Raw genomic sequence first — 11,523 nt, 5'->3', positions numbered from 1 at the left:
ATAATCATATTTTGATTGTATCTAAACTATATATGGTGTATACGTGCTTTTGGGGCGCGGCACCTTAAAAATCGACTTTCAGATCAAATCAATCATTGGTTATGAGCTTTTCAATGAGACATCGCACGAATAAAATCGGCCCATGACAAGTTGTCAATAAATTAATATGTGTAGTGTCGTCATCATAATTTTGGCGCTTCCCTTCCCCCATCCCTATTGTATTTGGGTATTTGGTTTTTTTACTCATCAAAGGTTACTATCAGTAACCAATGAAATTAATCTTTTTACTCAAATTACTCCTTTTTAACATTAATAAAAAAATAACAATTACGGGAAATGGTACCTTAGACAGACATTCCCAAAGACTTGTGCTAACATTTGCCTCTCAATAGGAGTTGAAACATTATAGGGAGACATTAATGTCTCTCGCATCTGCCTTATCTCCTATAAGTTATAACTTTTAATGATAACATGCCTCCCTAATGGTATACAGGAATATATGTGTTTTTGTAATATACGGGTTGGCATCACTTTGATGCTCTTAGCTAAAGTTCGAGCCTTTTGTTTTTAAATGTCTATGAATGTATGTGCTAGTACATGTATACAGGGTGAGTCAAAAGAACTGCAAAATATGGTATCTTTTTTTTCAAAACCATGTTGAAAATTTGAACTCTTAACACCTTGTACGAATGACATTCGTTAGTAACCTTGTGTGAAAAAAATAAAGTTAATTGCATTTGCCGTTTGTCTTTGCATATTCCGTTTTACCGTTTTACTGTGGTACCCAATTTACCTTTTTGTCCACGAAGCATCAGAATTCTGCATAAGAGCGGAGACGGTACAATAAAGACATTATAGAAAACACATTTAAAACTGACTGAACGTTAGATCAAGCTTCATTTTTCTATTTCACTTCTTTATGTTTATGCAAAGTTTCTCTGGGCTATACTAGTTTTTGTTTTCTTCATTGTTGACACAATTGCAGCTCTTCCCTCTACCTGGCAACCCTGCAAGCAGTGGCGTAAATCTGTGCCGGCGAGTAGGGGGACGGGGGATGACTACAGTCCAAAACTTGCCCGGCCGTGGAAATTCGAAGGGGGGGGGGTGGACACCACATTACACTAGGGTGCGCTCTTCAGGATATAGATGTATATCAATTCGTATACTCGCGCTTAAATCAAAAAGGCGCATGAAGCTTTTGTACTTTGTTTCTCCACTTTTCAGTGCGTGCTATTTAATACATTTTTGTTGTTGGAATGTTCGAAAAATACATCGAAAACCGCATTTTTTTCTCCTCACGAAAAAGTCGGGGAGGAGGGAGGAGAAGATGATTCAATAGCCCATCCCCCACTGTTATTTCGGTTGTGTACCATATGAACCTAGCAACCAGTTGTGTAAAAAAAAATGAACAAGTTGTGTAATATTTTACACAAGTTGTGTAAACAACAGTTTACACAACAGGTTGCTAGGTTCATAGTACACAACCGTTTGATTTTTACACAACCGAAATAACAGTGCCCGGTCAAAATGTATGTCTTGACCACTTGTGAGACATTTGTGAGCGTTTTTACTAATTTTTTAAAGTGGGGGGGGGATTTACTTGTGCCTACGGGAATTTATTTACTGGTCTAGTCTACACCCCACCTGCTGCAGCGCAAAGACGCACTCACGCACTGGTTAAGAAAACGGCAGGTCGCGGCACCTCGTGAGACTCCATTCAAGACTGCAAATTCGTTGAGGACAAAAAAGGATTTGGGGTTCACATGGCGATTGTAATCCACCATTAAATGATGGTCATTCAACTGTGACTTTCTTTTCATCCTCGAGTAAATTTTGGGCGGCAGGGTGAAAGATATTGTACATGTAGATGCATCTCAGTGCACGTCATTCGGGTTATCCTTCAACATACGCTGCGTAGGCTATCCGACCATGGCCACGACAAATTGTTGCAAAAAGGCCGGCCTCTATCTGGGATTCGACGGGGAACCTGTCCAACGATTCACTCTTCCACAGGTAAAGTTTGTTCAGCATTTTGTACCATTGCAGGATTAACATGAACCGTGAAGTCAAACTGGATGATGATGCCTAGCGGCGATATCCAGTCAACTTTCTGAGATTCTGAGATTCTGAGAACCGAATAATAACAAAAACTCTGTGCAAGCCGCGATCCTGATTCTTCGCAAAGAGGGGGGTCAGGTTGGCGTAGCGGTGCTTTCCTCGCCTTCCACCGCTGTGACCCGGGTTCGAATCCCGCCTGGGCCAATATGTGGATTGGGTTTTCAGTCCCTGCCTGATTCCGTAAGTTTTCCCCAGAATATTCTTCTGGGCTTTCCCTCCCAACTCTAAAACTGTAATTTCTTCTCATTGTCTTCTCTCTATGTTGGTGTGATGTTTGCCCCGGGTGCTTTGCCGACTATAATGATACAGATACGGATACATACAGAATAAGGAGCACCGAGTCCCATGTAACTGCGTTACGGGTATCGATAAGAGAAATGATGGCTCTATCCCATTCAGAGACGCCTCTCCGTTAGATTGGCTTGTGAATAAAAATGTGTGTAAGAACAACACATTGAGTTATTTGATGGTGTGACATTGTGTGGCTTATTTCTTCAATTGAGACACACTATAAAGGGGTCTCAAATATTGGGTAGACATAAGAGGGAGAAATCAATGGAAGTTTTGACCGTAGCCAAGTTTACCCAGTTTAACCCTAACCCCCACAAAATGGGCCCAGATTATACTAGAATGCCCCTGTATAATGGCCCATACTGCTACCTATGGGAAAACGTTTGGAAAATTTACATTATCTCGCTAAAATAGACTGTTTGACCTCCTTACTTTTGTTTGTGTAGGTTCCATTTCATTTCCCATAGCTTGACTCTAAACAAGATCACCCATCTCCTGATGGATTTAAAGATGATTGCTGCTGTGTACGAAGAGTAAACTGGTCATAAGTTAATTCCCTATAAGTAAGGCAACCTTTAGTCAATAAAATCTGCCTATAAGTGTGGTATCTTAATTGGCGCAATTTATGGTCGGCCCCTGCAAAATGACTTAAATTTTTGGCGTAAGAAACGAACTTTCAGTGGCAAATACTTTTTAGGATTTATTGAATCGATCCCCCACATAATGGATTACTGACGAAGTGGCGGCAATAATACATTTTTTCCTGTAGGCCTATGCTCAAGTCAACACACCTCGACCGTAATCAGAAACACGACTTCGCAAAAGTCGTCCAAGTTTTTCAAGTTCGAGGGAGAACTCTTGTGACGTAATTTGGAAAATTGCATGGCTCAGGGTGTGTTTTTTTATCCAATACACCGTTTTTCAGGTTAAGCTCGATCCACTCTCACCAATACCTTTGAATTAACACAAACTAATTTCTTTGTTTTTATTATTATTTCCTTCAGGCAAAATGGCCTCTGGCGCCCATTTCGTGGTGCATCTTTCGCACTTTCCTGGCCGTCTACCTGTTCATATGGCTGATTCTTATTCTGGTCGAGTGGGGAGAACCTGCTGACAGTAAAGCCAAGTGGCTCATCTACGTCTCTGACTGGTCTTTCTTGGTGCTCATTCTGTATCTGACGGTCATGGCGATCGGGAACATCTACTACCACGTTAGACGTGGCTGTCGGATCACCCCAGGTAAAACTTCTATAGTGTGAACAACTGAGGGTGTCTTGTATATTCAATGTATAGAGCCGTCAAATTTGGCTGGGATTGCCTATACATGGTGGATCAAAAAAGAAAGAAACCGAGATATTATTGCTAATTGGAACAAAAGTAGGGCACATGTGAATCCAAGGGAGATATCATCTGTTAGGGTTGAATCTCCTCTTTAACCCTAAAGGGGCCGGGGGCAAAATCTGCCCCCCCCCCCCCCAACATTTTCCGGGATAGCCTCTAAAAAAAATGTTTCGCGACCCGAGCTGTTAGGACTTTTTAGCCTTGAGCTTTGCGCATCTTTTGATACCAAAAACATAAAAATCGGACCACGGGTTGCCGCGTAACGAAAATTTTTCGCATATACGTCGTGTACACAGAGCAGAATTGCCATTCGTACATATGAATAATTAATTAGCCTTAATTCCAAAACCCTTTGACCTATAGTCATGAAATTTCTTGGGTATGTTTAGGAAGAGTTGCTCTATGCATGTGCTGAGTTTCAAAATTGTTCGTCACTCGATGGCCGAGATCTTGGGGGGGGGGGCGGAATCCAAAACAATTTGCTTAGCACAAAAAAGCCTGGCTTTTAAAAGCAGTTTACCAGCCAAAACTCCACGTGATTTTCATGCTAATAAGCAAACAACAGCTCACGAGCAATATATACATCACATGGAGTTTTGGCAGGTAACCTGCTTTTATAAGCCAGGCTTATTTTGTGCTTAGCAAATGTTTGTGCTTAGCAGCGCCGTGAAATTGGCCCAGACCTGATATGAGATGAACCAGTCAGGTTCAGCAACTACGCCGATCTTCTGGGTACAAACTACTTGGAAGATTTTCCTGTATCTAACCCATTAAAAGTAGGGTCTACCACGCAGTTCTAGCTAGACCCAATAGAATGAACACGAGCATAAAAAGTTGATATTTTTATTTCGGTTGGAACAGAAGTCGATCCCGAGTCCGGGGCGGACCCTGAAGGGGGGATACCCATGTCTACGGTCATATCACCTCAAGAACCTCTAAGCAGCGGTGGTGATGGCGGAGAGCCCCTGGAACCTCTCCCGTGGTACTTCAAGTTAGCCTGGTTCCTGCAGACCATCGCGTTCACCGCTGGACTGTTCGTAGCCATCAACTTCTATACCCTCGTCTTCTCACCTTCCAGGGATGTGCTGACTGCTTACAACTTCCACGTTCACGGTGTCAATCTCATCGTGATCGTCCTGGATGTCGTCTTATCGGCCACGCCCATGCGATTGCTGCATCTCATCTATCCCACCCTCTATGCCGCCCTCTACTTCATGTTCACGCTGATTTACCAGAAAGCAGGCGGTCTGAACGAGTTGGGAGGTGTGGCCATCTACTCGAAGTTTCTGGACTGGGGCGGGGCACCAAGCACCACCGTTATCGTGATGGTTCTCACTGTGTTTGTCGCCACGCCCATTATGCACTTGGTGTGGTACGCAATCTATCGCATTCGTCATGCCGTATCCAAGCGCCGCCCTGGGTATTGCTGGTCATATTAGCAGGGTCATTTTCCAAATGTCGGCATCGTCTCCGACATCGGCTCTATCTATAGGGCTCCAGATGTATTTTGAACGCATGTCATGGTAAAAAAATCAACTGAATAAACTTCAAACTTTGGCCTCCATCAGTGGCGTACGCAGGATTTTTTCAAGGGGGGTGTTTCAAAATTGGATGTCGTCATTTATGACGCTAGAAATGAAGATGGTAAATTGTGTTGGCGCCAGAAATAAAAGATAATATCAGTGGGCTAAACTTAACGCTAAAATAAAAGTCAGGAGTTTGTGTTGGCGCCAGAAATAAAAGAGGGTATATTTGGACGGGTTAAACTCGAAGGGCAGGGAACCCACGACCATCAGTTATCTTTTTGAGCTAAAGCATAGTAAATCGGGAAAAAAATGTTCGGTGTCTTTAGAGTATATGATGAACATATGAGTAAAGGAGTCAATGTGGGCAGTCCCCCCCCCCCCTCAACAGCATTTAAACAAAAACAAAAGAAGAAATTCAAGAAAACAAGTGACACGGGCTGCGGAAGTGCTAGGATCTGTTCTTGTAATTGGCTAAAATTACTCAGCTTCGTCCCCTGGATCTCATGATTCTCATCCGTTGGGAATCTTTGTGTAAACCGCCCCCACCCCTAAGGCCAAACTTCAGATACAGGATACATATGCGCTCTGGTCACAGGAGCGGATTCAGACTGCCATTTGCCGGGGGGCCTAGAATTATTGTAATGAAGGGTCCAGGACCTGCGAAGCCCTTACGGCGAGGGGTCGAAGGCCCGCTTAAGGGCCCCGGAAAAATTGGGATTTTAGATGCTCTGTGGTGCAATCTGAGGCGATTCCTGGCCACTTCCACCGTTTAGAAAACGTTTTAAACATCGAAAATTCCATTTAAATTTGTTATTTTTTGTTGTTGTTTATAAAGTTTGTTATGTACTCAAAGTTGAGAACCATGTTCATATCCGTATTTTTGCACAATTTTCTATTTTGGAAAGGGATTTAGGCCACTTGTAGAGCCGTTCACTGCTGAAGGTAGTTACCGCTAGGGGGCACCGCTAGGGTGAAATTATAGCATAGAAGGAATTTGGCCGGAGGACCAATGCGAGCGCGGAGCGCGAAGCACTTACGGCGTGGGGTCCGGGGCCCGCTTAAGGGCCCCGGGAAATTTTGGATCGTAGATGCTCTGTGGTGCAATCTGAGGCGTTTCCTGGCCACTTTCCCCTGGTTTTTTTAGCAAAAGTTTTTAAAATTATGAGGGGATATTTTGTTTCATTTGTTTCAAATACATATAGGCCTATATACTCTTGCTCCTATGAAGTGTCTTCTGTATTCAAAGCTTAAAGTTGAGAGCATGCACATAATTTGTAATTGTTCCGCGCTCGGTCACATAACTCTCTTTTCCCTCCATATTTTTACATGGCAAAGGGGGGTGTTTAACAGCCAAAACACCCCCCCCCCCCCGCGTACGCGCCTGGCCTCCATTAAAGACCAGGTTAAAAAAAAATGAACGGTTAATTTGGCACAGTAACTGCTTTCTGAAAATTGGCCGTTTCTGAAGCTTTAACTATTTCGAAGCTTAACAGTGAAGGACTTTCGAATGATCTTATCTTTAAAAAAATATATAAAGAGGGACACAATCTTTACGTTATGAAATCCTTTAATGCTGCACATTTTTACTCATTGAACTTGTATTCAGCGTGGGATAATATAACTTTTCCCGGCTATTTTAAAACAATTTTCATTCAGATTCACCAACATTCAATTTTGTCCGAGAAAAAATTCACATGCTTTTAACGAATTCCGTAGTCATTTAACAATCAATTTCAAAGTTTGGCCACCCTTTTTAGTCACCGGGTCGAGAATATTCGTCATATTAGATCAAATCCGTCTAAGCTGTTGCCGAGTGGCAGCATTCAGAGATCGAATTCGTCTCATATAAATCAATTAGACGAATTTGATTTCCGAATAACACGATTCGGCGTAGACCAGACGAAATCGAGTACTCCGGGTCGAAAACGTGTGCTCATTGTTTGAATTTGTTTGGACTAAATTTGAAATTGTCTGACAAAAGACGAAATTAAACATAGAAAGTGCACTAAATCGTTGTTGAATATAAGAATCGGTGAATTCGAACGAAAAATGTTTTATAATAGCCGGGAAAACCTATAATCAGTTTACTACTTATGCACGACTCGTTATGATACATGATTTTGTATCGTTGAATAATGGTTGGTTAAAATACACCTTAAAATGTATAAAATACAATTTCATTAATGTTATTGATATTTACATAAACACCGACTATGTTTTTGCTTCTTAAGCAATAACAATACTTAACTAGAGGTTGTAGGAACAACCACACGGTGTCGGGCCATGGATTACCGCAAACTTTGCATGACGAAACCGGCCCTCTTAAGAAAGTGACTAGTTTCACACTGTTGAAAGCCCCTGGGGAGCAAGTAAACCAAACTCCCCTCCCTGCTCCACAGTCCCAGCGAGATAATGACTTGTGGTTAAATAAAATACCACATGTTAGCCACACTGCTTTCTGGAACTATACTTTCTGGTGAATTGCGGTTTTATGCTAGCGTAACAGTAACAGATCGTTCTCAGCCATTTATTCACGGATTTTCACTTTTCAACATATAAAACAAGTTAACATTTCAGGTACGTCATTATGATAATACTTTTGTTGGCCCACAGATTAAATTTAGCAACCAAATATTATTCTTGAAATCACTCACGCAGAGTGACCTTTGCTCCTTTTAGGAACCAATTATAGAATAAGTGCTTATAAATATCTTAATCCCCTAGGGCAGGCTCCCCAAAATGATGTGTCCCAACCCGAGTTGCCTACATGGTTGGTCGGGTTGGTCTTACTAGGAGGAGTGTTCACGTCATGCCACACACATCAACTCAAAATATGCATGTTTAAATCCATGTTGACTTTTTCAACATGCCGCCAGAGGGCGCTCTAACATTTGATGACGTCACCTATATTTTTTTTTTACAGTACAGCCTAGGCAGACACTCGCATTGTTAAAGCAAGTTCGCATCTTCTGCCCATTTCAAATAATAAGGCACTTCCGGTTTCGACTGGAAGGAATGGTCACGTGATTTTGCACTTAATACCAAAAATGAAGACCCTGCAATATTGTATCGGTTGCTATAAAAAACTAAATCAAATCTGTAGCAGTTGATTTTATATTGATTTTAAAAGATTAAATCTAGAAATCTTTGATTGCTTGTAATACGATACTTGATGACGTCATTGTGACGTCATTACCAGAAACCTCCAGAGCTATATTTACTGTGCTATATACAGCCAAATCTTGATTATATCTGTCGCGGTATATTTTCTAGCAATTTTTTTTAAATTCATATAATTATGTTTCCATTTTTCCAAACAATTCCGGAGAAGGATTTGCTGAGAATATGCTGAGAAGAACAAAAACAGTAAATTCTTACAAAACCAATAGGTGTTGGGCTCAAGGCCCAACACCTAATAAAAAAAAAATTGAAAGATACATGTATATAAAAATATGTCGAGAGTGTTTCGTTAAGATGTGAGTAGCAAGGGGTGTACGTACGTTTGTTTTTTATTAAATCAAATGAAACAAAATTTGATAAATGTACAAAAGTAGAGATCATCATCCCCCATAAAAAAAATACGGCCCATGCAGTCTGGGCGCGAATTTGAATAATTCATGGCGCAAAACAAACGTTTTGGTAATAGACAAGGTCTAAATAACCGGCTACAGGCAGAGAAGGATAATGTTCTCTTGAATAACATATAATTGATTAGGTTTTAGAAATATGTTACAAAGGCGAATGTACGATAAACTGTTTAAATCTATGGGGAAGTATTTTTTAAATTTTACTCGACCAAAATTTAGAAAACATTACAATTAAAATACATTATAGACCTATAATTATGTTATCGGTAATAAAAAAAAAATAGGACTATCGTAAATCAAACAGAATACATTAATTCAGTCGGCTTTCAATTCGTGAACCCAGGTCAAGATTGAACTTTCATGTAATATAACGCAAAACAGATTCAGAGAAAATTTTGGGAAGCATTTATGACCTCTTATGAGCTCAAAGTGCGTGACATTTGACCCTTTTTTGAAGAGCATCTTCAGATGTTCATCACAGTGGCAAATTTTCGTGAAAAAGGGGTTGAAACACTGATGATGTTATTTCTAATGCTAACTAGAAGGGACAGGATAGGTCTTATATTCGTATTATAAAAAAGTAAGCCTTTACATATATAGGCCTCCACATGGATACTTCGTTCACGGTTGATTTGGAAGACTCTTCGCAAGAACACGGATACGAGAGTTGGCCTCGTCCCACTCCACGTAACCAATTTCAAGATGGCGGCTACTAGCCTCAGTCACCTGGAAGCCGCTTCGGCCGTGGAGGGCGCGGCGGTTGTTGAGAGTCATGATTTCTCCTGTGTGCAGTTGCAAAGTAAAACAAGAGAGGACATGAACTTGAAACCTTGGACAGTAACCAGTAGTTAACCTAGTTAGGTCATTTCAACAGGAAATTAATTATTAAAAAGTTGCTGGTTTGGTCGGTGCTTATCCCTGATTTCCTTGACATGAAATTGAAATTATTTCTATTCCCCTCGACACAACCTTTGAGGGGAAGCAATTCGGGCGATTCACAATGCAGAGCGCCACCAATAGTTTGCCATAGTTTGTTCATTTTTCCCAGTGCATTGTGGGAGAAGGTCGACGAATTCGCAGTGCGGGACATTTGAAATTGCTCGTTTTCTTCGGTCAGTAGTTTCGTAAGCGTATGATTCGAGTATATGTATGGCCTTTTCTTTTCTTTGTATCAATATGGTGATTTTTGGTAAGGCGGCAGAACGCGTTGCCCCAATCTTTAACATATTAGCTTAAGTGTCTACTGACACTCATTCAAATGGGCCATATTTTGTCGACCGTAAACTTGAAAAGTTGACTCTCCGTGGCAACTCTTGATGGCGCACTGCATTGTGAATCGCCCGAATTCCATCGCATTTTTACTCCCAGCTTTGATGCAAGCGGCTGGCTTCGAACCCTTGAACTTCTGTTCATGAGTTACGAGCACTCAAAGGGAACATGTAATAGGATTTGTATGACTTGAATACTTTGAAAACAGCTCTCTTGCCATGTAACTATGACTTTCCACCTCCTTTGTAGCAGTAAAAGGGAGAAATTTCAGCATTTTAGTTTTTATGCTTATAAAAATTTCCATATTCATGAGCCAAAGCGTGATGTCATTCAAGGCAGAACAGTTGTGTCTCCAAAACTTTGTACAAATATATGTCACACTTTTCTTCATTTTCTTGGAGTAAGTTCTACTTTTTACCTGTTTGTCATGTTAAACAGCTTGTTTGGACAATAGTAGTGGCAAATATTTCTTCACAACTTTTTATTGTAGGAAATTTTGAAGGACTAATTTTTGTACTGTTCATATGCAATTTTGACAAAGAGTTCCTTGTGTGACAAAAGCAAAATAGCGCCCTCTTACATGTATTGATGAAAGGATTTGCTAATATTTGAAAAATTACCACTTTCTTGTCACTTCCAATGAAAACAAGTACTAAGTCTTGTATGTATCGTTGCAACACATAGTAATGAGTATAAAAACAAGTTGAGCTGAATTTCCACTGCATGTTTCCTTTCAATACGAGGTCCCAATTGACACAAAATGAGAAATAACTGCAAGTATTATTGCGCATACATCCAATAATATTCACACCTGCTCATTGTTCCAAGACAGCTTGAAGGCGAGCATAGTCAACTGGTCCCAGAGTGCACAAAACTCTATTCAATCAGGAAACCAAATTGAAATTTCATGTGAGCAATGAATTGTGGGAAAGCCCACGTGATGCTGAAGGCTAGCCGTCTATATTGGCCTATAGGAATTTCGTGACGTGCTTTCCAAAAAAAAATGCATTGTTAAGAGTTGGCACATGTACGAAAGAAACCTTGATCATTGGCTCAGTGTATTATCATAGAGCTAGGACCTATGTATTGTGGATAAATAAAAGAAAAATCGTAGAATAAGCTGTCGTGATTGATGGAACTGAAAAATCCACTTTGGTTATTTCTCATGGAGACTTTCCCTTTCCCACACAGGTATCATTAAAAAAACACGAATCAAGCGGCTCCTGACTAATGCTCATGAGGTGACATGTATTAAATCCTACATCAAAAAATGAATAGACAAGCATCTAGCCCAGGAATTGGACGACGTCTTCAATGCATTACGTAATGTAGGGAGGTAAGGGAGTCCACCTGGGCTAGACAAGCATCATATTATTATAAGATGGAATTTT

At 40.7% G+C, this 11,523-nt stretch overlaps 1 protein-coding gene across 1 annotated transcript; it reads left to right on the top strand.

The window, feature by feature from the left end:
- Positions 1–1,766: 1,766 nt before the first annotated feature.
- Positions 1,767–5,282, top strand: LOC119722988 (protein rolling stone-like). Its single transcript, XM_038193425.1, has 3 exons — positions 1,767–2,013; positions 3,414–3,648; positions 4,612–5,282. Exons 1-3 carry the CDS (start codon positions 1,930–1,932, stop codon positions 5,187–5,189), a joined length of 897 nt encoding a protein of 298 aa, XP_038049353.1. The 5' UTR covers positions 1,767–1,929; the 3' UTR covers positions 5,190–5,282.
- Positions 5,283–11,523: the final 6,241 nt, after the last annotated feature.

The sequence above is a fragment of the Patiria miniata genome, unplaced genomic scaffold (genome assembly GCF_015706575.1).
Source record: "Patiria miniata isolate m_02_andy unplaced genomic scaffold, ASM1570657v1 HiC_scaffold_16, whole genome shotgun sequence".
NCBI classification, from domain to species: Eukaryota; Metazoa; Echinodermata; class Asteroidea; order Valvatida; family Asterinidae; genus Patiria; species Patiria miniata.
The sequence above is the reverse complement of the archived record's forward strand: the minus strand, read 5'-3'. Positions and strand labels throughout refer to the sequence as shown.